Source organism: Girardinichthys multiradiatus, chromosome 13 (genome assembly GCF_021462225.1).
Source record: "Girardinichthys multiradiatus isolate DD_20200921_A chromosome 13, DD_fGirMul_XY1, whole genome shotgun sequence".
In the NCBI taxonomy this organism is placed as follows: domain Eukaryota; kingdom Metazoa; phylum Chordata; class Actinopteri; order Cyprinodontiformes; family Goodeidae; genus Girardinichthys; species Girardinichthys multiradiatus.
The window spans coordinates 2,800,271-2,827,728 of NC_061806.1; the positions used below are offsets into that span (position 1 = coordinate 2,800,271).

The 27,458-nt window shown below is 39.4% G+C and overlaps 1 protein-coding gene across 2 annotated transcripts in view; it reads left to right on the forward strand.

Annotated features, from left to right (window-relative positions):
• LOC124878680 (ubiquitin-conjugating enzyme E2 E2-like) overlaps positions 1 to 27,458 on the forward strand; it is a 94,256-nt gene that overhangs the window by 44,552 nt on the left and 22,246 nt on the right. For both annotated transcript variants that reach the window (XM_047382754.1, XM_047382755.1), the window contains exon 4: positions 13,341 to 13,473. In XM_047382754.1, the coding sequence (XP_047238710.1) occupies positions 13,341 to 13,473 (133 nt within the window). The remainder of the gene's footprint in view (positions 1 to 13,340; positions 13,474 to 27,458) is intronic.

The window sequence follows — 27,458 nt, forward strand, 5'->3', positions numbered from 1 at the left end:
GGGGACTAATGCCCTTTTTCCACTGCCTCTGCTTAGGCCAGCTCCACTCTACTCAGCCTGCTTTGCGTGTGTTTCTATAACTGTTTTCTTCAGCACCAGAAGCTACTATTCTCGTACCTGTTCCCGAGCAGGCTGAAGGAAAAGAAAACGGACACTTTCTGAATTACAGGCATGCAAGGCTTCAAGCCAGAATGCCAGCCGTCAGTGAGTCATTGGAAACACAACAGGTTCTGTGTGGAGTAGAGAGAGACCGAGTGGAGTGGAGCTGTGCAGCCCATGTAGAACATGTGGAAAAGGGGCAATAGAAATGCATTTACTACAAAACTAAAAAGGCCAATGCAGACTATTTCCTTTCCCAAACCTCTAATAATCTTAACAATCCCGCACACTTTTGGAAAGCAATTAAATCTTTGTCTAACAACAGCCAAAACCCAGAACTTCTACTGTATGCAGTAAATGGGTTTCAAGAAAATATAGACAAAACAGAAATGCTTAATTGTTTCAACAAACATTTTACATCTTCTGGCTCTTTATTTGAGTCCCTTAACCCTAACAGTCATAGTGCTTTTTCAGTTCAGTCAGCCATGATTTGTTAAGACCATCTTTTAATTTTAACACTGTTTTAACTTCAGAGGTTCACAAATACCTGAGATTTTATATGCTACAAAATCTGTTGTTGCAGATAAATTAGAGCCATTCCTTCAGCAGTCTTTGCCCAGCCCCTACCAAACTTTTTTAACCTTTGTCTGGAAATAAATTGTGTATGGCAGTCAGCTTATGTATTTGCTATCTCAAAAGGGGGAGACTCATCTGTTCTTAGTAATTATAGGCCCATTGCCAAGCTATGTGTCCTGGCCAAGCTTCTCAAGCCCCTTAAACCCCCAGCAGTTCTTAAAGTCATTTATGATATTAATCAATTGTATTGACACTAAACAACACTCAACTGCCCTCCTTAATGACCTCTACAAGGCATTTGTCTTAGTAGAACACTCATTGCTAATGCATAGTTTAGCTAGAGCAGGTCAGTTCACTGAAACTACTGATGACACTGTGATGTATTGTACAGCCCCTATCCCAGGCACACAGCCATTTACAATTGGCTTTTTAGTTCAGCTCATTTCAGCTAAATTTGTATGATCTAAAACATTTAATAAATACAGACAAAACCAAAGTCATAAGGTTTTCAGATGCCAAGGATAAAACTCAGAATCTGCCCTCAATCACCACAAATGGAGTTTGTGTCATGCTACAGATACCTGGGTATTTTAATTGATGATTCTCTCTTCTTTACCCTACATGTTCATCAATTGGTCGAAAAGCTGAAGCTAGTTTTTTTTTTCCAAGATTAAATCTTGTTTTTCATTTCAATCCACAACAGTTATTGTTTGCTGTTTCCTTTCTGTCTTTCTTGGACTATGGTGTTGTTGTATATGCATCTTGGCTCAGTGTCTACCTGCTCTTAAAACTTAATACCACCGATGCTTAGAGGTTCATTACTAACTTTACATCACTCACCCTTTATTTTTCATTCTGTCAACGAATTGGCTGGGGGTCTTTATCAATGGGCAGGCTAAGACACTGTTTACAATAATGTCCTTGACTTCCATCTTACTGCCATCTAAAGACTTTAGGGCCTTACAGCCTTTGTTCACAGAGTTATCCTTCATTCTCAGTTCCACAAGTACAAACTGAGATTGGGAAAAAGGCTTTCATGTATGCTGCTCCCTTTGCATGGAACAAAGCACTTGACACTTCATGGCTTGGTCTCATTTAGGCTTTTAAGAAAATGCCGAATGACTTGGAGTTGGATGTTTTATCGGATTTTCAGAGCTGAATTTCATATATCTGTCAGTTTCAGAGTAAAACTGAAATTTTTTACTGCTGTCTTGGCCAGGACACTCTTGTAAAAAATTTTTTTTAATCTCAATTTAGCTTGACCTGCTTAAATAAAGGTAAAATAAATATCCAAAAATGGTCCAATGTGTAGCTGAAGCTCTCTGTGACACATGTAGAGTAAATTACACACGGACTGGCTTTGACTGATCGCAGTCCATTGGAGCCCATCTGGATAGAAGAGGGACATTAAATCAATACTCAGAGTGCAACCTAATCAATGATGCCATGATGACTGTGGGGACAGCAGTAAGAGATCATTAAGTGATTGCCTGGAAGGTCACAGTGTGCTTCCTTTGATTTGTCCACACCCTTTCTCTACATATTTAGCATGGCACTTTGTATGCCATGCCAAACATGCTAAATACGCTTAATTATTGGTAGAAGCTTTATGCAATTTCTAGTGGATAAATTATTTAGTGCATAATTATTTATATGATAACATTTATTGCAGTCCAAGCAGTTCCTCGCCGTATGCATATTGTGTTTAGTGATACTGTGATAACGCTGAATCTGTGATAAATTGTGCAGCCCTTGTCCATTTGCTGCTTCTCTCCAGTTCAAACTCAGATTTAGTAGCTTTTGTCCCTACCTACCTCTATACTAACACAAACAGAGCATTTCATACCTATGTACCTAGGAACTGGATATCAGTGTTTCTTTTAAGTGTTTTGATGAATTATTGAGATAGAAAGCTCAAATGTGAGGTATTTTGTTTAATTAGTATATTATTTTTTAAAGATTTAATTTTACTCCTGATTTCCTTTGATTGTGGTTCTGATCCTGGATTGGCCCAATCAACTATTATATATATACTGCTCAAAAAGTGCAGGTCTACTATTTTATCCCTGATGTCCTTCCACAGCTCTCTCGTCTTGGCTATGGTGGAGAGGTTGGAGTTTGATTGAGTGTGTGGACAGGTGCGTCTTATACAGATAAGGAGTCCAAACTGGTGCAGTTAATACAGGTAATGAGTGGAGAACAGGAGGGCTTCTTAAAGAAGAACTAACAGGCCTGTGAGAGCCGGGATTCTTACTGGTTGTTAGGTGATCAAATAACTCATATTATGCAATAAAATGCTAATTAATTACTTAAAAATCACATAATGTGATTTTTCTGGATTTTTGTTTTTGATTCCGTCACTCACGGAATATGAATATATTATTTAATATTTTATATTAATACTTGAATATTTTATTAAATAATAAAACCTAGGATTATCTTGAATAATCTGGAAGTGAAGTTAAGTTAGTCTTGGAACTAAATTGGGCAATAATTGGTATACCTTCAGACAACCATTCACAATGCAAGATCAGATAAAACATTATTTTAATTAAATAATATTTTAAAGAATGATTTGCTGAATAAAACCAACCTTCTGGTTAACCAATTCTCAAGTGTTTAATTAGCTGCCTTTATTAAAATAATATTTAAAGAAATATTATTTTGAATTAAAACCAAATCTTTGAGAAATGGGCTTAATTGTGTTACTTAGTTATCAAATTTAGCAAAATAATGTTTAGGGAAATATTATTTTACCAGACTGAAAACTAACAACCTTTTTGCATAAATGATCTTTAGCAGGCAAGCACATGTTAGCTGTTAGCGGTTAAAGCTAATAAAAAAAGCTGATAGCTTATCATCAGAATCAAACACATACTTTTAAAATACCATTAATGAAAGGGTTAAAATGCATAAGCTTTGACGGCGTGTGACGGCCGATCTTCTGTTTAAAATCACCCTTTAAATAAAGTTTGTCTTAACTTTAAAAAAAAAAAACACCAACACAGAACACAAACTGAGCACATGTGCTGAGCAGATAATCTGGTAGCACTAAGATGGCTGAGTTTCAACACAAACAAACCAAATGTCATAAAACGAAAAATGTTTAGATTATTTCATTCTAAACTACATCTCTCTGCCGAAAACACAATCTCTTACGTGAACCGTGCTGAGGAAAAGTTGTCCGGGGCGACAAAGTTTAGGAAAGCATCCACAGTGAATAAAGGGTTAACTGCAGCAAACCTCTGTAGCTGTGGGGTGGGGGGCGGCTCGTTCCTTCGGTTGGCCGGCCAAACTGCAGGTTACTGCTGAAACCACGGTGATGCGGTCCCGTTGTCCTTCCTTCAGACCGGGAAAACTGCTCCACTCGGCATTGTAGAGACAGGGTCTCTGCTGGGAACTCTCTGGAACACAGTTTGCTTCTGTAGGCCTCAGAGAGAAAGTCAAGCAACGCTTGTACCTTATGATCGCTGGATCGTATGACACTCTTGGATCCAGTTTGAAGAGTGTTGGAATTATGAATCTGAGAATATTATTTAATATTAATATTTTATTAAATAATATTTCGGTCTGTTAAGGGTTGTCCTGTGAATGCCAGCCCAGTAAGGCGATGGTATTAGGACAGAATAGAAAGGTGTGAGATGAGCTCTGACATTATTGAACAGCATAAACTCTGCACATATATGGAATGAATTCACACAATTTCTTAAAATACAAGAATTTATTAACAAAAATAAGTCAACTGAAAGTCAAACATATTTCAATCAACAAACTCTTTACTATGCTAAAACAATCCAACTAAACTACCAAGCAGAATTAAAGAATAATGAAGACTAATGGACTATGTACAATATAAACAAGTTGATTAAAGATGATAGAAAATCATGACTAAAAGAGTGGTGCAACATTACCATGCAATGTTTATGTTTGAGAACCAAGGATTATCTTGAAGAATCTGGAAGTGAAGTTAAGTTAGTCTTGGAACTAACTTAGAAAATAATCAGCAAACGTTTAGACAACCATTCACAATGCAAGATCAGATAAAATATTATTTTAATAAAATGTTTCAAATAATGATCTGCTGAATAAAACCAACCTTCTGGATGACCATTTCTCAACGGTGTTTAATTAGCTGCCTTCATTTATTGAAATAATATTTGAAGAAATATTATTAAGGGAATATTTTGGAAAAGAGCCAAATCTTTGTGGAGAAATGGGGCTTAATGGTGTTTACTTAGTTATCAAATCTAGTAAATGATGTTCAGGGACTATTATTCAGCTTGAAAACTAACAACCTTTTTTTTAAATACTCTTTAGTAGCAAGCACGTGTTCTTACCGGTTAGCAGTTGAGCTAACAAAGAAGTGGATAACTTAGCACCAGAATCAAAAACAAACCTTTAAAATACCGGGGTTAATAAAAGGGTTAAAATGCATAAGCACAGACGGCGCGTTATGATCAATGTTCTGTTTAAAATCACCCTTCAAGTAAAGTTTGTCTTAACTTTAAAAACACACAAAGAACAAAACCTGAACACGTGTGCTGCAGATAGCCTGCTAGCACTAAAATAGCAGAGTTTCACAAAAACAAAAACAAACTTCATAATATGAAAACGTTCAGATCATTTCATCCTAACTGTTAATCTGACCAAACCTATCCTCATGAACTGTATTGAGGAATGTTGTCCAAAAGACGATGAAGTTTGAAGAAGGTATCCACAGTGAACAAAGGGTTAGCTCGGTAGCTTCGCGGGTGGGTTGAAAGTGTGTTCGCTCTGAACAAAAGGGTTAACTCCGGAGCTGTAGCTGGGCGGCCCGTCCTGTCCGCTGCGGTTTCTGCTGTCTTCCTTCCAGACTGGGAGACCGCGTCTTTGCAGGGGCGTCTCTCGAACACCGTTTGCTCCTACAGGGCTCGGAGAGACAGTCAAGCAATGCTTGTACCTTAATTACATAGGCCTTTAGTTTGTAAAAGTTAGATTAAAAGCAAGTGAAAAAGGCGAGTCTTTGATCGATAACTGGTCCCTAGATGTGTAGCATCCTACACCCATCAAGCAGATCCCAAGATCTTCAGGAGAATAGTTTTGGCTCTTTTACGTTTCAAGAATCGATGGTTTGTTCAGTGATTTGTTCTGAAAAACCAAACCTTCAATGTCGCTACAGTAAGCTGCTTTGAAGGAACTGTACCTAAAGTCTCATTAAGTTCCAAAATGTAACAAAAGTCATCAACAAGCTCATTTTAACATGTTTGTGCACCGCTAGGATTAAAATATTGAATTACAAATGAAATCTTTTCACTCACACCTACAGAGTCGCTAGGGACTGGGTGGTGGGATTTGATGTGTTTTTAATTACTTTTACTGGTTTCAAAATGACCATGTCCATGTTTGTATTAACTTCCTTTCGAAGCTCTCAATCATCTCTCAGTATAACATCAAACATTTCTGCTCTCCTTTAATTTCTATTCCTCTTTTCCAAGGTTTTACTGCCTGGACCTCTTGCCATCCAGTAGTTGACAGTTAATGAATGACCCTTTCTGTTTGATAGCAGCAACACTTCAGGTTCTTAGAAACGTTCTTTCCTCAAAAGCAGAAAACAATGAGTCACTTCTGACTATATTATCTTCAGGAGTTCTCCCAGGAATTGTAGTGAACTGGGCTGCAGAGATGATATGCTGTAAGCCATATAGTTATTAGGACTAAATAAAACTTTTAGCAGCAATTAATGATTCTTGGAGAATCTGGTCCTGTTTTTTTTTAGTACTTTTTAAAGTATTATTTATTCATCTCAGTAAATCTGTAGTTTCTATAGCTGTAACACGAGGAGGCTGAGTCCCATACAAATGTCATGTAAGCACTGTTCAGTTAGGACAAAGTGTCAGTGCCTGATACCCAATCCCAGTCGGGGGGTCTCACAGGGGTTCTGTCCCTTTCACCTTGCAAACCAAAGACATCACGAGAACCTGCATCCAGGAAACTTGTTAGACTTGATGCCTGCCTATGAGGTGTGTCCTCTAGTCCTTTTACATAATCTTGTTGACAAGTTTAGTTCCTTTTTGTTATTGATCTGTCCCTAAAGGAGCAGAACAGGCATTATGAACCATATAGATTTATGTCTGTGAACATTGCTGGTGTTGGCTTGTTGCCCTGTTGCCATTGCTTTCTCCTTGGAAATGTTCTCTCATTACACAAAATGTACACAGACATGCATGGATTCACTGTTGGTGTGTAATGTTTCTAGGCAACAGGCTCAAGACTCTGATACAGGTGCAATTGGTTTAGTGCTGATTCAGAGGATGGAGGGTGTCGGAGTAGCACCATGCTTGACCCTCCTCTAACCAGCCCTCTGGGTGTCACCTCAGCTGTCACTGAGCTGAGCCTTGTCAACATAAGACTGAAGCTGATGTAGAGGCACGAAGGTCTGCTTAGGTCATCACAACCCACTGTCAGCTGAAGCAACAAAGGAATCCAACAGGCTTTCATCTTCAGCAACCGCACAAGTAGATTCCAGTAGATAATTCCCTTGAAGACCTTCAGTTTACCTTTCATTAAATGAACTGACAGGACAGTAATGATCACATTCTTCTTCACAGCTTCATGAAACTGGCTAAAACGGGTTCAGTAATGGCAACTATGCTGTATTAGAGTTGTCACAGTACTTAAATTTCGTTACAGCTATTTAATGTGCATTTCAAGTACACATACTATTGTAATATTAAGTGCAGAATTTTCAAAAACCCCTATTAGACATAGACCACTGTTAGGACCTTTATACCAAAGAGGTTCCAGTTCCTGCCTGGTTCTGTAAAAGAAGAACCAAGTCACAGCCACGTCGTTATCCAGTAAACGTCTCATTGGGTTCCTCTTGTTTTAGTCTTCAGTTTTTGTGAAGGATTGAGGTGCATGGAGGCAGCTCAACCACAATAATATTATTTATTTCAAAATCCTGGCAAACAGATTTTATTTTTTGTCTTTTATGGTATGCATAACGTGATCTAACTGCTTTTCATCTGAAACAGAGAAGCAATGGTTATTATACCGATGTTATTCATTGTTAATTTGACACATTAGGCACAGTTACAGAGAGCTGGAGAACACAGGTGAGCTTTGACTGGCACAATGATTTATCCAGCTAAAGATATTTAGAAAATTCAGGTTGTGTTTTTACTTCAGTCACAAGAAGTGGTATAAATTTCAAGTTTAAAACAGTTTGTTGTTTTAAGGTTTGTTTTAGATATACACAGTGATGGAAGCCTAAAGTATAATATACATTAAACAGCAACTGAATTTAGTAGAAGTTTTTAAGTAGACGTGCTTATTTCACAGAGTATTAGCTGGTGTGTTAACTGGGCTATTTAGCTGGGTTAGCTAGTCTGCTATGTCCTGCATGTTAACATTCTAACTGTACTTTTATTGTGAAATATGACTAGTATGTATTTAATTAGCAAGCTCAATCTTATAGAGCAAGGAATATTATTTTACCTCCGACAGCCAAGCCAGGTCAAAACCTTTTATTTGGTGGTGACTGGACTTTAGCTGCATGTCAGGCAGGGCATGAAACACTTGGGCTATTTTGCGTACCTCTACCTTCGCCTTATGTACCAGGAGGAGGAGAGTTTGCTCTGCTGCTCGCAGGAGAGGAAGTGCTGCCATCAAAACTCAATTTGGCGCTTTTTAAAACCACAGATATCCTTGCCTGCTTTCTAGGTTTTAGCGGCATGTTTTTCTGTCCGCTGTCAGGAGCGTTTTCACCTCTGTGTGAGTGCATGTAACTTGGCTTATCAGCGTTGGTGACACATGTATGAGCAGTGTGTTTTCGTCCAGCTTTTGTCAAGTTTGGCCATAGAAAGTAGAGTAGCGACGACGCAGGGACAGAAATCACTCACGACATGATCTAATAAAATGAATGACATCAACTGTGAAAACATGCTATTACTACTTGCTGTGATCCTCTTGGGGGGGGCAGGTGGTCTTGTTGGTGAGGCAGAGCTCCCCCCTTGGATAATGGTAGTGGAAACGCTGACTTGTATATGCGTATAAATTCAGCTGTTCTGTTTCTGGCCTTAGAGGTTTGTTAGAGAACATTAGACAACAAACAGCAATTTTGCTAAAGGTGCAAAAATGTCAGTCTGTAGAAAGCTGGCACATACAGCCACCAGGCGCTCTCCAACGAGTCCCGACCCCAGGCCTGGCTCCAGGGTGGGACCCCAGCTCCGCCGTACCGGGCGATGTCACGTGCCTCGATTTCGTAGTCGGCATGAGGGGTTCTTATGATTTTCTTTTCACTTTAAACGTATGCACTGCTTTGTGTTGCTCTATCACTTAACATCCCAGTGATGCACACTAACGTTTGTGGTTGTAATGTGACAAGTAGGGGAAAGGTAGAGTTTATTTTCTTCACGATAGGCCATAATTGTTACTATGCTGAAAAAAACATTTCTGATACACAATATGATTATTTCCCATCCCTAGTTGTGAGACTCAGGTTTTCCAAGAACACATACAGGCCATGATTTTAACAGGCACAAACACCCACAATGAAACACTGTGGTGGCAGTATCATGCTGTACGATTATTTTCCTGCAGATTTCTTTTTCTTGCTAAGTGTAGATGGAGTCAGCTGAAAGACTTTCACCTTGGACTGAATGCTGAAATGTTACAGCAAGTTTAACAAAAGTGTTAGATTGTTTTAGAATCATTTATTTTGGGTTAAACTGTATAAGAGATACGTTACAATAAAGGAGAAAAGTGATTGAACATGCTCTCATTTTTTGTCCAGCCCAGAAGCCCAGGCTTCATAATTTTCCTGACAGATCATTACAATCTCTCACCGAGGCATCTGACACCATTTAAAGTGGTTGTTGTGGTTTGTTGTGGAGAAGTTCTAAAGACCACTTGTCCACATTTGAACATAATAGATAGGTTCTCTTAGATAAATAAGAGAAAATCCCTGAGGTGAATGGTGAGATCTGTTTCCTCCATCAGCCTGACAGGCCTGGGTGACTGATAAAAAGTCTGTCTGCCAGCCCTGGCTTCCTGTCAGTGAGTAGGAACAAACTACACAGGGGAAAATAAGGCAGTCTTGTCAGAGCTCTAAATATTTCCAGATGCTGCAAAGCAAACTGTGGGAACATAGGTGAGAAATAGCTGTGGGACCCCTAAAGGACTATTTTTAAAATCTACCTTTCAGTAGGATTTGAATAATTAATGTTGTCCAGGCCAGTAATTGTCATTTTTGGCCTGAGCCTGCAAACATGGACTCTCTTGTGTTCGATTTTATGAACATTTAGCAGAATAATGATAAAACAAACATGGTGATAACAGAGATTAAAACTAATGGAGGAAATGGGTAATTAGCCTGGTTGTTTAAGGTTGTGTTTCATCCACTGATTTAATCTTTCTGTGTAGTTTTTGTGGGTCGCTGAAACTCTATAGACAAAACTTTCTTCTTCAATATCATTCAGTGATAGATACCGGTTGAAGGACAGGTTGAAGATAAGGCAGCAATCCTATTATACAGGAACACATTAAAGACTAGTAAAATCAGTAGAACAGAATGGAAAGAAATCCCATTAAATGTTCAATTCTTTCAAAGTAAAAGTTCACAAGTTGAGTTTTATGTTTTTCTTATTTATTTATCTTAAAAATAATTCCATTACAAGTAAACAACAAACATGAATCTTGTTTTACTGCTTAAGCAAATAGAAAACACATTGTTGCTTACTTTTTCTTATATAACAGAAAAAGTACTAATAACTAGCCTTATAACTAGCCTTACCCCCTTTGGCTAAAATAACTTCATTGAGACCCTTCTTGTCTCCATCTACCATCTCTGACATCAACCTGGGGACAGTTTGTCCAACTCCTCACTTTGAGCTGGGAGATTTTTGAAGAGTTTTTTGCATCTTTAGCTAGTACATTTCACCCAACAGCATCTCAATTAAATCCTGATCAGGGCTTTGACTAGGCCCTGGACTTTCCATTTCATCATTCTCAGCCAGTCCTTGGTGGATTTACTGGTATGATTTGTGCCATTGTTATGCTGCAGTGTCCAATTCTGCTTCAGCTTTCATATTTTTACAGATGGTCTCATATTTTCCTCAAGCATCCTCTGATACGTAGAAGAATGCAGCAGTTCCTGGAATAATGTCATAAATGTCTAAATGTCAGTTTTAGGGTCATCTGTCAAAAGAACATTATTCCAGAAGTTCTGGTCTTTGTCTTTCTGGTAAACGTCAGTGTGTCCTTTATGTTGTTTTAGAGTTTTTAAAGTTAAACTTCTTTAGTCTCTCTCTGGTTGGACATTTGCACTTTCAGATCAACAGTAGCAAGAACCTGCTGTAGGTCCCATGATGATATTAGAAGGGTATTTAGAGACTTCTTTCAGCATCTTACGGTCTCATTTCAGGGTGAACTTCTCTGTAAAGTCAGACCTGGGCAGGTTGGGAGTTGGTCTGAATGTCTTCTGTTTGTAGACTATCGTCCTTTAAGAGAAACAGCTGATTTCAGATTCTTTTGAGACTTCTTTAAATCACTTACCAAACTCATAAGCTGCTACAACCCACAGGCAGCTCTTTGGATCACACCATGGTGTTGATTCCTACTTTAACAGTCCAGAGCACCAAACAAAATTTCTGAGGTTTAAACAGGGAAAAACCTCCATTAAACTGCTGAGTCACGATGCTCTCATCATGTTCACCTGAAATTAATGAACTTGTGTGTGATTTTAGTTGAGGAAAAATGTCCTCCTTTATTCATCGCATTACATTTTTTTAATCACATTTTAAATAGAAAAAAGAAACAGTTGCATGAAACAGAACAATGTCTGTATTTGATCAGCTTTTTTGAAAGTTTTATGATATAAAAATCCAGTATTTGTGACAAGAAGGAAAGGGAGAAAGTTTAACAAATGTAAGTCATCTGGTAGAGGCCCGATTGCAAATACTGTGCCAGTACATATTTAATATGCTAATTGACACTGGGTGCAACAAGATCTAATGATCTTAAACTGAAATCTGTCTGGAGAATTTCTTCTGGTTAGGTGAATATTAGGGCCTGTGATTTAAAAAGGACTTAAACCTGACTACATTTTGAGGCTCTTATTTTGAAGTAAGAAAGAAAGCAGTTCTCAAGTCGCCCCGTTGTCTTGACAGAATAAAGTGAACAAGTAAAGACCTGTTGGGCTGGCTAACAACACCCCACCACTTTGACCTCATTTAGCATACAACTGCAGGATATTAGGAGGACGTGATATTAACAGCGAATGGTGCTATATTGACTTTCAATAAATAAAAAATAAGTCTTAAAATCAAATAAGCTTTAAAATCTCACTAGTAAATGTGAATAAATCCAACCTATAATTTGAGAACATCATTCAGTGAGGAACAAATCCCATGTTGGGAAGTTGTTTTTAATACAATCACCAGCAACATGAAAGCTTTATGCGATCTGTGGGTCTATTGGAGGGCTGAATGATAACTAGAAAACATGCAATACATGATATGTTGATGAATGCTGCAATAATATCTTGCCAATAAACCACTAATTTAAAAAGTGGTTTTTAAGCAGTGAGAGAATCCAGTGACTGGTTAACTATTGCTGACATTAAAGTTGGCGTTGATCTTAAAGCACCATTTAACAGCTTCTTAAGCTTGAGCCCTGACAACATTTGATCACCTCTAGCTCATGTTCTACAGTAGGTAGACTGATTAAACCTCAGCTAAGTTATAATCTAAGTCTAGTCTGAATAGAGCTTCTTTAAAACACAGATGTTTCTTGTTCTTCTACCATGCTTTCTGCCAAGCTTTGTTTGGTTCCACTGTAGCTGGCACATGTGGTCATCTACCAACATTTTATTGGATATCTTAGCAAACCTTTTCTCTTGACCATTTGAATGAAAACTGGATAAATGATCATCAAGTGAGTTCCTGTTGTGAACCATGGACATAAATCTTTCAGATGAACTTAATCAGATGCGGTTCTTGTGAAGGTTGATCTGAAACAAAGCTGGTCATATCTGGCTAAAATAAATCCACTGAGTAAAGTAAAGCTGCTGGTGAGCCCTAAGTATCACCAGATTAGATCTGAACTGAAACCACTAAAAAACCAAAAGCACAGTCTGAAATCACACCAGGCTGTCTCCTTGTGGTCAGGGCAGACACACACACACACACACACACACCTTCCTCTCTGGGTTTTCTCAAGCTGTGTAAATGACAATAAAAGTAATACATAGAACCAACAGGGGCATCTGGCCTAATTCCAGTACAGAATGTAATCTGATTAGTACCTCTCTTATTGCAAGTGTGTGTGTTTGTGTGTGTGCTCCTGTTTTTGCAGCTGAGCAAGGACCATTTTCATATTTCACCATCAAAGTGAGGACCGTTTGTTGTAAAATGACAATTTCATGGTCCTCACTTGCCATTTTGCTAGGGGTTAGGTTTAGGACTAAGGTGTGAATTGAGGGTTAGGCCATAGAAAGGTTTGAAAATGAATGAAAATCAATAGAAGTCAATGTGAGTCAATGCAAAGTCCTCCCAACATATAGTAAGGCAAGAGTTTGTCTGTGTGTGTGTTTCACATTGGCCTACACTTGGCAGACATAGCAGTGTCTGCAGGGACACTTCTCAGATCTTTTAACAACATGTTATTTTCTGTTTCTGGACCTACAGTGCCGGACCTAAAGGAGACAACATCTATGAGTGGAGGTCCACCATCCTGGGCCCCCCAGGCTCTGTGTACGAAGGGGGGGTCTTCTTCCTGGACATCACCTTCACACCAGACTACCCCTTTAAACCACCCAAGGTAAGTGATTCCCTACAGTTCTGCAGAGCGCCCCCTATGTGTAAGATACTGCTTTGAATAATGTCACGTTTGTTCCAGCTGCATGTTGGCTTTTCACATTCTTTTCCAGCTGTTTGAGGCTTCCCTGTTAACAGATTTCTGGTTCTATGGGTTGTCTTATGTAAGTCAGTCACATCTAATACAGTTGTTGTCAGAGGTTTGGGCATTAATGTCACTTTTAGCATTTATTTGGATGATTTTACATCAAACATCATATCTGTAAGAACAATAACAGGGAGCAGATGTCTAGTTTCATTTTCACTAATTCACACTTGGTCAGAATTATACATACAGACTCAAACATATACCTATACTCCCACTAATAATTGGGAAATGGACATCAAGTAGCTAGTTCTGTAATTCTAGCGCACTCTAAGATCCACACAGGCTTTCCCATTTCTTGGAAGTATTTATCATTCTACTGAGTCCTCTATCATTGTAATGCTGGGAAGAAAATGGGATCATCACTAAACAAACAAGCTAACTGTTTTGGATCCACTCTTAGAACCTTCAGCACCTCTCGTTAAATGGTTTAGGTGATGGCATGTCTATATATTTGAGTCTGTGTAGACTGAAGGAAACCCACAATGAATTTAGACCTGCTCACCCATTTCTAGTTCACTTCCTGTTTGACAGTTTACTTTGACTTGAGTGATTTAATACTTTAAAAATAAACAGTTAAATATTTCTACCTCTGAAAGTAAAACCAAAAGCCTTGCAGTTTTTTACCTCTGCAGTTTTTTTATTTCATTGTTTCAGTTTCAGACTTCTAGGTGTTTAAGGAAGCGTTTGGGTGTTGGAGCTTTTGGTTATAAAGCTCTGAACCAGCTTTATTGGGCTAGATTGTGTGCACAAACTAGGAATTTGACTGCGGTTTCAAGCGCTCACAGCTTACACACATTAAGTATAAAGAAATAAATAAAAGGAGCAGAATGTATATGTACAGCAGAAGCTCAAAGGATTTTATGACTGCAGACTTCAGGGCGACAGGTCTATAGTCATCTAACCCTGTGATGGTGTGTTTCTTGGCTGTGAAGCTCTGATAGGTTGAATGGCCTTGTTGTTATCTTGTTGTTATTTCTGATAACACTGTGTATTTATGATGACATTTGACTTTCATGTGGAATAAATTCACCCAGAGACCTAAATTAGACATGTTGGTAATCATCACGCATCATGATTGAATGCTGGGAATCACAGGGCTTTTAAAGAATTAATATTTACACTGTCCATCCTTGTCAGAGAGGCTTATTACTTCTCTCCTACCATTGTCTATCTGTGCTGTATCTAACACAGTCAGTGTTTTACACTTGCACATTTTTAGGTCTGGTGTTGAATCAAACATAAATAAATTCACACATTAAAATCAACAAATTGTCTCTTTATCAGAATCTGATCTAAGGCTCTTTCCTTTGACCGGCTGTTCAGAAACTCAAAAATCTGATTGTTTTCCATTCAGTGAACACACCATACCAAAGCCAGGTTCCAGTAAACACATACAGGGGTTGGACAATGAAACTGAAACATCTGGTTTTAGACCACAATAATTTATTAGTATGGTGTAGAGCCTCCTTTTTGCGGCCAATACAGCGTCAATTCATCTTGGGAATGACATATACAAGTCCTGCACAGTGGTCAGAGGGATTTTAAGCCAGTCTTCTTGCAGGATAGTGCAGGTCACTACGTGATACTGGTGGAGGAAAACGTTTCCTGACTCGCTCCTCCAAAACACCCCAAAGTGGCTCAATAATATTTAGATCTGGTGACTGTGCAAGCCATGGGAGATGTTCAACTTCACTTTCATGTTCATCAAACCAATCTTTCACCAGTCTTGCTGTGTGTATTGGTGCATTGTCATCCTGATACACGGCACCGCCTTCAGGATACAATGTTTGAACCATTGGATGCACATGGTCCTCCAGAATGGTTCGGTAGTCCTTGGCAGTGACGCGCCCATCTAGCACAAGTATCGGGCCAAGGGAATGCCATGATATGGCAGCCCAAACCATCACTGATCCACCCCCATGCTTCACTCTGGGCATGCAACAGTCTAGGTGGTACGCTTCTTTGGGGCTTCTCCACACCGTAACTCTCCAGGATGTGGGGAAAACAGTAAAGGTGGACTCATCAGAGAACAATACATGTTTCACATTGTCCACAGCCCAAGATTTGCGCTCCTTGCACCATTGAAACCGACGTTTGGCATTGGCATGAGTGACCAAAGGTTTGGCTATAGCAGCCCAGCCGTGTATATTGACCCTGTGGAGCTCCTGACGGACAGTTCTGGTGGAAACAGGAGAGTTGAGGTGCACATTTAATTCTGCCGTAATTTTGGCAGCCATGGTTTTATGTTTTTTGGATACAATCCGGGTTAGCACCCGAACATCCCTTTCAGACAGCTTCCTCTTGCGTCCACAGTTAATCCTGTTGGATGTGATTTGTCCTTCTTGGTGGTATGTTGACATTACCATGGATACCGTGGCTCTTGATACATCACAAAGACTTGCTGTCTTGGTCACAGATGCGCCAGCAAGATGTGCACCAACAATTTGTCCTCTTTTGAACTCTGGTATGTCACCCATAATGTTGTGTGCATTTCAATATTTTGAGCCAAACTGTGCTCTTACCCTGCTAATTGAACCTTCACACTCTGCTCTTACTGGTGCAATGTGCAATCAATGAAGACTGGCTACCAGGCTGGTCCAATTTAGCCATGAAACCTCCCACACTAAAATGACAGGTGTTTCAGTTTCATTGTCCAACCCTTGTACATCTTCAGGGTAAAAAGATTTACTATTAGAAGACTTGAAAATTAGCGTCACTTTGATGAACTTTCTGAAGACAGGGTGCATGTTTTTAATGCCTGTCTTGATATTATCATCCAGCAACTGTCCCAAAGATTCACCAGCTTAAACAGAACTGTGAAAATGTTTGAGGTAATTCACCCCAACACACTGCTGCAAGCAGGAGATGAGGAGTTACACCAAGCTGCCTGGCGGCTTAATGAGCACTACAGCCGGGACATCGGCCCCAGCTTCCCTGGCCAGCTGCTTTGTTTTAGAACCTCTTTTCGGGACCAGATAACAAAGCAAAAATCTGTTGCGGATCTGGCAAAAATGCTCCTTGTCAACCACCCAGCATTAACTTCTACATTCATTGAGGTTTGCACCGCCCTCCTTTTATTTTTGACTCTTCCCGTCACCGTTGCAACCTCTGAGCGCTCATTCTCCAAGTTCAAACTAATTAAAAACAACTTGAGGGGCACAGTGGGGCAGGAGAGACTGAGTGGACTTGCTATTCTGTCCATAGAGAATGAGATAGCAAAGAAACTGGACATACAGAGCATCGTGCAGGAGTTCGCAGAGCCCTTCAAATAGTGGTTATTAGGCCTGAAGTACTTCATATTGAAATTTTGTTTGTGAACTTATGTGCCGCTGTGCCAGTTTCACCAAACCTAAAATCTACTGATTTGAAATAGATAAAGTGGGAGTCAAAATGATCCGATGCTGTCCGTGGAGCTGAACTGCTATGAATTTCTGTTGTTTTATCATTAATTATCGTGTAGCCTAATGTTTTTGTTGTTCTCGTGGTGTGTTATATTTCATGTCCTTGATGGACTTCAAAATGACAGTTTTTTTCCGTGTTGCCGAAGCTTGTAAGCCCCGCTGTTGCGGGTTTGTGTATGTTGTAAAATTATGTTATGATGAGCTTTATTAAAAGGCCCGGTCATTTGCCCCGCCCCCGGCCCGGCTCTGATTTGTTCCGCTAGTGTCTCTGATGTATGATGGAGCTAGATCATTAAGGGCTTTATATGTGAGGAGGATAATTTTAAATTATATTCTGGATTTAACAGGGAGCCAATGAAGGGAAGCTAAAATATGAGAAACATGATCTCTCTTTTTAATTTTCATCAGAACCCTTGCTGCAGCATTTTGAATCAGCTGAAGGCTTTTAACTGCATTTTGTGGACATCCTGATAGTAAAGAATTACAATAGTCCAGCCTTAAAGTAACAAATGCATGGACTAGTTTTTCAGCGTCACTCCTGGACAGGATATTTCTAATTTTGGCAATGTTCAAGAGGTGAAAGAAGGAAATCCTAGAAAGCTGTTTAATATGGGATTTAAATGACATGTCCTGGTCAAAAATGGCACCAAGGTTTTTAACTTTGTCACCGGAGGTCAATTTAATACCGTCCACATTAATTTATTGGCTAAGCAGTTTCTTTTTCAAAAAATCTGGTCCAAAGACGACAAATTCTGTCTTGTCTGAATTGAGAAGCAGAAGATTTAGCAGAAAAGTCTTCCAAGTTTTTATGTCTTCAAGACAGCCTTGTAGTCTATGTACCTAGTTGGGCTCATCAGGATTTATGGATAAATAAAGCTGAATATCATCAGCATAACAGTGGAAATTCATCCCATGCTGCCTGATAATTTTACCTGTTGGAAGGCAATATACAGAGGTTGGACAATGAAACTGAAACACCTGGTTTTAGACCACAATAATTTATTAGTATAGTGTAGGATCTCCTTTTGCGGCCAATTCGTCTTGGGAATGACATATACAAGTCCTGCACAGTGGTCAGAGGGATTTTAAGCCATTCTTCTTGCAGGATAGTGGCCAGGTCACTACGTGATACTGGTGGAGGAAAACGTTTCCTGACTCGCTCCTCCAAAACACCCCAAAGTGGCTCAATAATATTTAGATCTGGTGACTGTGCAGGCCATGGGAGATGTTCAACTTCACTTTCATGTTCATCAAACCAATCTTTCACCAGTCTTGCTGTGTGTATTGGTGCATTGTCATCCTGATACACGGCACCGCCTTCAGGATACAATGTTTGAACCATTGGATGCACATGGTCCTCAAGAATGGTTCAGTAGTCCTTGGCAGTGACGTGCCCATCTAGCACAAGTATTGGGCCAAGGGAATGCCATGATATGGCAGCCCAAACCATCACTGATCCACCCCCATGCTTCACTCTGGGCATGCAACAGTCAGGGTGGTACGCTTCTTTGGGGCTTCTCCACACCGTAACTCTCCCGGATGTGGGGAAAACAGTAAAGGTTGACTCATCAGAGAACAATACATGTTTCACATTGTCCACAGCCCAAGATATGCGCTCCTTGCACCATTGAAACCGACGTTTGGCATTGGCATGATTGACCAAAGGTTTGGCTATAGCAGCCCAGCCATGTATATTGACCCTGTGGAGCTCCCGACGGACAGTTCTGGTGGAAACAGGAGAGTTGAGGTGCACATTTAATTCTGCCGTGATTTGGGCAGCCGTGGTTTTATGTTTTTTGGATACAATCCGGGTTAGCACCCGAACATCCCTTTCAGACAGCTTCCTCTTGCGTCCACAGTTAATCCTGTTGGATGTGGTTCGTCCTTCTTGGTGGTGTGCTGACATTACCCTGGATACCGTGGCTCTTGATACATCACAAAGACTTGCTGTCTTGGTCACAGATGCGCCAGCAAGACGTGCACCAACAATTTGTCATTTTTTGAACTCTGGTATGTCACCCATAATGTTGTGTGCATTTCTATATTTTGAGCAAAACTGTGCTCTTACCCTGCTAATTGAACCTTCACACTCTGCTCTTACTGGTGCAATGTGCAATCAATGAAGACTGGCTACCAGGCTGGTCCAATTTAGCCATGAAACCTCCCACACTAAAATGACAGGTGTTTCAGTTTCATTGTCCAACCCTTGTATATGTGTGTGTGTGTGTCTACAGCATTTGTTCACACTTTTGCACACACACACACACAACCTGTCAAAAGTTTTAGGATGCCGTTCTCACTTAATGATTTTTATTTTATTTTCATGACTATTTAAATTGTAGATTTTACCAGAGACAGAGAAGCCTGCGAGTAAACACAAGGAATTATGTAATAAACAATAAGTGTGAAATAAACATTTTTACATTTTAGATTATTACAAAATAGCCACCCTTTGCTTTGCTTTGATTCAATTCAAATCAGTTTTATTTATATAGCGCCAATTCACAACACATGTCGTCTCAAGGCACTTCATAAAGGGTTTGGAATGGTGCTGGGTTGTTGAGGAGGTTAGAATAAACTACTGACTGTTAGAGGTTGGCCATTTTAGAATGGGCTCTGTGTAGGGGTACTAAGTAAAATGATAAACTGATAAAGTTTGTCCATCTAGAGCCCACTGATGGCCATTGTTATACTAAAAACCACAAGGATTTTGGGTACCTCTCTCTGTCAGACTGATTATAACCATTGGAAAAGAAAAGAGGTCACACAAGTAGCAGAAATGGAGGTTGTGTTTGCACCTCAACCATAACTGAGCCGGTTTAGGCTAAATCTGACTCCCCCTTACTCCAACCAACAGGGAGGGAGGAAGCCAGAGGTAAAAATAATTGGCGAGTGTTGTTTCCTGTTACATTGTGTGAAAGGTGGGTAACTTTAAAATGGGCTAATTCAATTCAATCAAATCATACAGATTTCAAGTCAGGTACATACATTCCAATGAATCCTAACCATTGAACAGTTCAGTCAGATTCAGTTATTTATTCAAATTGGATAAATATATATATATATATATATATATATAGTAAAGAAAAGTGGCCTAAGTACTGAACCCTGTGGTACTCGACTGCTATGTTTAAGCATCACTTCCCTGAAGGAAAGAAAGTGCTTTCACATTATGACAATAAGTATGAGAAACAGCCAAATCAAATCCCTTTTTGCTACTTTTTTTGTGGTTAAAGTATCGACAAAATACACCCACCAGCCACTTTATCAGGTAAACCCTTTCAGTTGCTTGTATACACAAGTAGCATAGCAGCCAATTGCACAGCAGCAACTGTATTTAGTAATCTGGAAATTGTGAAGGTGACTCAGTATTTCAGAACTTAATGAAATGACCTTCTGGGATATTGACCAACAACTATCTCTCAGATTTACAGAGAATGGTCTGAAAACAGAAAATATCCAGTGAGCAGCAGCTGTGTGGATGAAAATGTCTTGAGGTCAAAGGAGAATGGGCCGACTGGTCCCACATGACACAAAGGCAACAGTAGCTTAAATATCAGTTGGTTCCTACCAACATATTTAGAGCACTTTCTCTGAATGCACATGTGGAACCATGAAGCAGATGGGCTACAGCAGCAGAAGACCACACCAGGTGAACAGAAAACCGAGGCTATAATTCACACGGAGTCAATAGAACCGGCCAATAACAGGCTTGAAAAATGTTGCCTAGCCCAAAAGGTCTTGCATACATTATTTATGGCATTTTTTGTTTAGGTACCTCCCCCTGTTACACTGGCTGCAACATTCAGCAACATTTAACTTCCTTCCATTCAGTCTGTGAGTGTCATGTGTGTCTTCTGCTGATGCAATTTTGTCAGTATTTGCACAGTAAATACTGGCTGACAGGGTTGCGACAACCCCGTTCTTTAAATTAATTTTTTTTGTCCAAGGTTTTGTCTTCAGACGATCAGAAGTCCTTAATTGCATCTGCTGGTTAAAATTTATATTTCAAAATAAAGCAAAAGGGGCAAATATGTGAATATTTCAAGATATCTGCCCATGGTCTATATAACACACTTCCATCTCACTCATGGTGCCACCGAAGATACAAAACATGCCACTAAGCATCCTGAGAAAAAATAGGAAGTCCACTCCCATTAACTGTTACATTATGTAAGAAGGACTTGCAGCTTTTCGCGATGGGAGAGTCAGCGCTCTTAGCGGTAAGCCATAGTCGTGGGAGGGAAACTTAAATTTCAGCTAGCTTACAACTTTGCAGGTAAATTGCAAATTAATTGTTTAAAGGATGGCTTGAGCTACAGTTTTATGACATCAACTGTACTTTTGCAACAGATAAACATTTTTATGGAAAACGATAGTAAAGGTGGTTAGCTAATGGTTTAATTTCGCAAAAAGTGTCTGGTTTGGACAATGTTACGTAATGCGTGCTGTGTCTCTGATGCCTTTTGGCTTCGTTCCGTCTATATGTTAGGGTGACCAGATGTCCCCGAATTGCAGGGGCAGTCCCTGTTTTAGACGACCTGTTCCCGCTTAAAGCTGTCCCCAGAATGTCTCTGATTTTAGCGTTTTGTGAATGACAAAAAAAATGTTGCATGTAGACTGTTACTATGGTAGCCGGAAGCAGAAAGCGAGAGTGAGCATGTTGCGAGCAACTGCAGCTGTTATTGTGCGTTCACAACAAACGCGATTCCAGTGAATTGTCTGCCTCAATCGTGTGCTGTCGCCTGCCTGATATTTCGCCAGCAATTAACGTGGCCAACGGGCCACGACGCTTCACTCCCTTCACCAAGTCATCAAATAGGAGGAGCTTCTATCTGTTGCTTGCCAGTTTCAACTCAACATGGATCGAGTAACGGTGCTTTATTTATGGAAAGCTGAATAATGCCGCTGGCGTTGACGTTCCTGGGTTCACCACATTTTCCAGAGATGGAATCAGTTTGGAGAGTACCACCACCTATTCTGCGTCTGGATGATGGTCGCTTTCAGCGGTACTTGCATCTATCCAGGACCCAGTTTGAGGACCTGCTGTCCCAAGTTGGGGGACGAATAAGCCTCCGGGACGGGCAACTACAGGCTCTGTAAATAAATCTCAGCTCAGTAGAAAAACAGCCAAATTGTACTGTCTACATCTTCTAAATATGAAAAACATTTTTGTGCCTAAACATATGGACGAGGATCACCAAAATGCACCAGGCAAGAGCTGATTTGACAACAGAATGTAGCATGGTAGCCATAAGTATTTAATAATTATGTAGTTTAAATAACTGCTGATTGGTGACCTAGAAATCAGTCTTGCTGACAAATGCATCTGAAAATTAACCTATGAATAAAATAAAATTTCATACATGTACCCTTAGCAACTTTTGTGAGTTTCATACTTGTATGACAACTTTTGTGCTGAATAGAGGGCTATAGACACGATGCGAAGAACAGTTCACATTTTCCACTCCAGGGAAATTTGCTTCACGTCCATCGCACACTGGTGTTTGTACCCTTATAGCTTTATGAAACAATGCTTCATTTCTCCTAAAAAGTGATTCAGTTAAAAGTATATGCTAATATAGAGTAAAAAAGATGTGTCTGCTCCCCTAAACAGAACATTAACCCCTGCATTATAGTTATATTTGATCTTAATTAGTACCACAGGTACTTATAAGCTTATGATCAGCCATTCAGCTCATGCTAAGCATGCATTTAAAAGGGAACAGAACCGTGAACATGGAGCAGAGGAAGCAAAGCTGGATGCTCAGGAACTCAGAATGAAGGTCATAGATATGTTAAACATTATGAAATGTACATGCAGGGCCTTAGGGATGGGCACACTTAATGGCATCCAGAGAGGGATCTATTTAATTAGCCTCACCTCTGGTGCCTACGCCCACCTCTAAATTCAATTCAATTCAGTTTTATTTATATAGCGCCACTTCACAACACATGTTGTCTCAATGCACTTCACAACAGTCAGGTACATACACTCCAAGTAATCCTAACAATTGAACAGTGCAGTCGGAGTTAGCTTTTTATTCAAATTGGATAAAAAAGTTTTTCTATCTAAGGAAACCCAGCAGATTGCATCCAGTCAGTGACTTGCAGCATTCACTCCTCCTGGATGAGCATGTAGAGACAGTGGACAGTCACTGGCGTTGACTTTACAGCAATCCCTCATACTGAGCATGCATGTAGCGACAGTGGAGAGGAAAAACTCCCTTTTAACAGGAAGAAACCTCCAGCAGAACCAGGCTCAGTGTGAGCGGCCATCTGCCACGACCGACTGTGTTAAGTTGCATTTAGACATCCTGGGTGGGGGGGGCGTGCTGGTGCCAACTGTTGTCCGGCTGCATTGGCCACCTCCCCATCTCCACCCAGTTTTAAATGCACTCTGTTTGAGCGGGCGGCTTGGGGTCTTTCCACACCCCCGTTTTCTGTTGGCCATCTAGGATTAGTGGTTGCAAGGAGGAGCAAGCTGTCTGGTCAGGGTCTGGGCTCGGGTTGAGCGTCTGGTTTTTGGGGTTGATCGGTGCCAGGTCACAGCTGACGCGTGGTCACATCCAGTTTCATGGTGTGTGGTTGATGGGGTGCATGGTTTGTGGTGCATTGTGGCCTTCCTCTCCTGCTACTTCCTGCGGCTCTGGCCCCTGGCCTGGCAGCGTGCTGTGATCGCAGTTGAGTTGGTGGGGCCCAGGTGCAAGTACCTGGCTGGTTTGTGCGCATATTTGTTTTTTTCTCTCGTGGATGGGTAGGCTGGGGCTGCTGGCGTATTGTGCAGCAGGTTGTGGGTGCCATGGAGCGGTTGCAAGGTGCTACCGCTAAATATTAAGGGTGTTGTAATTGTGAATATGAATATATTATTTAATATTAATGCTTTAATATTTTATTAAATAATATTTCGGTCTGTTAATGGTTGTCATGTGAATACCAGTCCAATAAGGTGGTGGTATTTGGAGAAAATTGAAAGGGATGAGCTAAGCTCTGACATTATTGAAAAGCAAAACTCTGTACATGCACAGAATTAATTCACACAATCTCTTAAAAATACAAGAATTTATTAACAAAAATAAGTAAACTCAAAGTCAAACATATTTCAATCAACAAACTCTTTACTTTGCTAAAACAATCCAACTAAACTACCAAGCAGAATTAAAGAATAATGAAGACTAATGGACTATGTACAATATAAACAAGTTGATTAAAGATGATTGGAAATCATGACCAAAAGAGTGATGCAACATTACCATGCAATGTTTATGTTTGAGAACCAAGGATTATCTTGAAGAATCTGGAAATGAAGTTAAGTTAGTTTTAGAACCAACTTAGGCAATAATTGGTATACCTTTAAACAACCATTCACAATGCAAGATCATATAAAACGTTATTTTGATAAAACAACATTTTAAAGAATGATTGGCAGAATAAAATCAACCTTCTCGATGACCAATTCTCAACGGTGTTTAATTAGCTGCCTTTATTTATTAAAATAATATTTAAAGAAATATTAAGGAAATAGTAAAATGATATTTAAGGAAATATTATTTTGAATAAGAACCAAACCTTTCTGGATAAATGGATCTTAATGGTGTTTAATTAGTTATCAAATTTAGTGAAATAATATTTAGGGAAATATTATTTCCTAGATTGGAAACTAACAACTTTCTGGGTAAATGATCTTCAGCTGACTCATACAGTGGGAAAGTACGTTTTCTTAGCTGTTAGCGGTTGGAGCAAACAAAAGAAGCTTATAGCTTGTCAACAGAATCAAACACATACCTTTAAAATACCACTAATAAAAGGGTTGAAATGCATAAGCGTGGATGGCACGTTATGGCCGATCTTCTGTGCTTAAAAACCACCCTTTAAATAAAGTTTGTTAGCACTTACTTTAGCTGAGTTTCTCAACAAAACAAAAACAAACGTGATTAATTAAATAATTTAATTTGTGAAGAAATGAATTGTAGCATGTGAGGCCCTTAAAAGACCACCTTTTAAATCTGTCATCATTTTTGATGGGTTCAAAATCGGAATCGTAGCCGCACCATCTCAACATTCTGGATGCGACTTCTAATTTACATATTTTAATTACGCTTTTTAGGGGGTAAAATAAACAGTCCAATAGAGGGTCCTCTGAAGCCATCAGTTCACTCTGGAGTTTATCATCTGTCAAGAGGGCCATTATTGGAATACCCATCACAGTGGTACCTTCCAATTCCTTCCAACCTGATGTGTAGGATGCTGAACCAATACAAACTAGTGGCCTCATCTGGGCGGCGTAATAGTAATCCCGTAGACATGGGAGGCCCATTCCCCCTTTTCTTTCCTCAACTGTAGTGTTTTGTACTTGATCCTAGCTCTTTTCCCTTGCCATAGATATCTAGAAATTAACCTATCCCAAATCCTGAAATTGTTTGGGAGGTATTTTCAGTGGAAGGCATTGAAAATAATAGAGCATGCGTGAGAGAACATTCATTCGAATTGACTCTATCTTAGAGCTCAAGTTCAGAAAGGGAATTATACTCCACCTTTGGAGGTCAGATTTTATGCTTGACATTAGTGGCTGATAATTAACCTCAAACATCTGAGAATTATCTTTGTGTAGTTTAATCCCCAAATACCTAATATAGTCACTACTCCATTTCCATTTATATTCATTTTTTAGTTCTTTTGTTGGGTTAAAATTAAATGTTAACGCCTGAGTTAATATTTATATTAATCTTATACCCAGAGTACTGACCATACTCTTCCAACATATTCATTAGTTTTGGGAGTGTTTGAGCAGGTTGTGTTAAGGCTATCAAAAGATCATCTGCGAACAAGGCTAATTTTTGCTCTCCATTTAAAGTCATTACTCCCTTTAGGTCAGGTCTCTGTTGAATCCACTGGGCCAAAGCTTCAATGAATAGGGCGAAGATGAGTGGCGAAGCGCAGCATCCTTGTCTTGTTCCTCTATGCAGACAAAAGGAGTCTGTCAAGTCCCCATTGATTTTAATTCGGGCTTTTGGTTTATCATATAGTGCTTCTAGCGTATTAATAATGGTATTATAGAAGTAAAATATTTTGAGAACTTTATACAGAAAAAACCATCTCATCGCATCAAACACCTTTTCTGCGTCCAAACTAATTATCAAAGAATTGTTTTTTTGCGTTTTTATCACTTTCATGATAAGCATCATTTTCCTAATATTATCTTGGGCTTGTCTTTGTTTAACGAAACCTGTTTGATCATTGTGTATTAATTTCGGTAAAATAGATGTGAATCATTTGTAATCAATGTTTAGAAAACTTACAGTTTCTGTAGTTTCCACATTCTGATTTATCCTTTCCCTCTTTAGGAATAACAGAAATTATTGCCTCTCTCCGTGAGGGGGGAATTTCATTCTTTTCCATCACCCAATTGAACAACCTGACCAGAGTTGGGATTAAGAGGTCTTGCATGGATTTATACCACTCAGGGGTGAAGCCGTCTGGTCCTGGAGATTTCCCCCTCTTCAATCTCTTGATTGCTTTTTTTACCTCCTCATAAGTTATCTTGCCTGTTAATTGACTATTCTGGTTATCTGTAACCTTAGGCAGGTGTATTGAGTCCAAAAACGTATCGATTTGTCGATCGTCTGCTGCTTGAGGTTGAGTGTATAGGTGTTCATAAAACTTTTGGAAATCTTGTTTAATGCCTTGTTTCTAACTGTTTTGTTGAGGGGTTTTGTATTTTATGAATATTTCTGTCTGCCTGTTGGTTTCTTAATTTGTATGTTAGGAGCCTTAATGATTTCCCACCTGTCTCGTAATAACGTTGCTTAGCCAAAAGAAGCTTTTTCTGTATTTCGACATTATTTATTTCATCTATTTCTCTCTTTACATCTAAAATTTTTGTCTTAATTTCTTTTTTCCAAGGTAATGAGTGTTTGTTTTGTAGTTTTTTCAATTCTTCTTCCAGTTCTCTGAACCTCTTCTATCTAGATTTTTTCTCATAAGAACAAATTGATATCATCCTGCCTCTTATCACAGCTTTTAACGCATCCCACAGTATTGGTGGTGTCACTTCCCCATTATCGTTAAGATCTAAGTAGGATCCAATTTCAAATTGCAGTTTTTCTTTAATTGTACCGTTATTTAGAATATTTGAGTTCATCTTCCAGGAAGTGAATTTCCTTTTGCTCTCTAGGTTAACTGTCAGAATCAAAGGGAAATGGTCTGACAATGTGTTAGAACGTACTTTGCATTTTACTAGTCTATGTAAATCTTTCCCAAAAATAAAAAAATAGTCTATCCGGGAATAAACACTGTGGCTTGGTGAATAATGAGTGAAGCCCTGTGAACTGGGATTTAACTCCTTCCACACATTTACTATTCCTGTTTCATTCATTAGAGTTTACATTTTTTTGCTGTTATTACTTGCATCAGGTTTACCATTGGATGAATCGTTTTTTG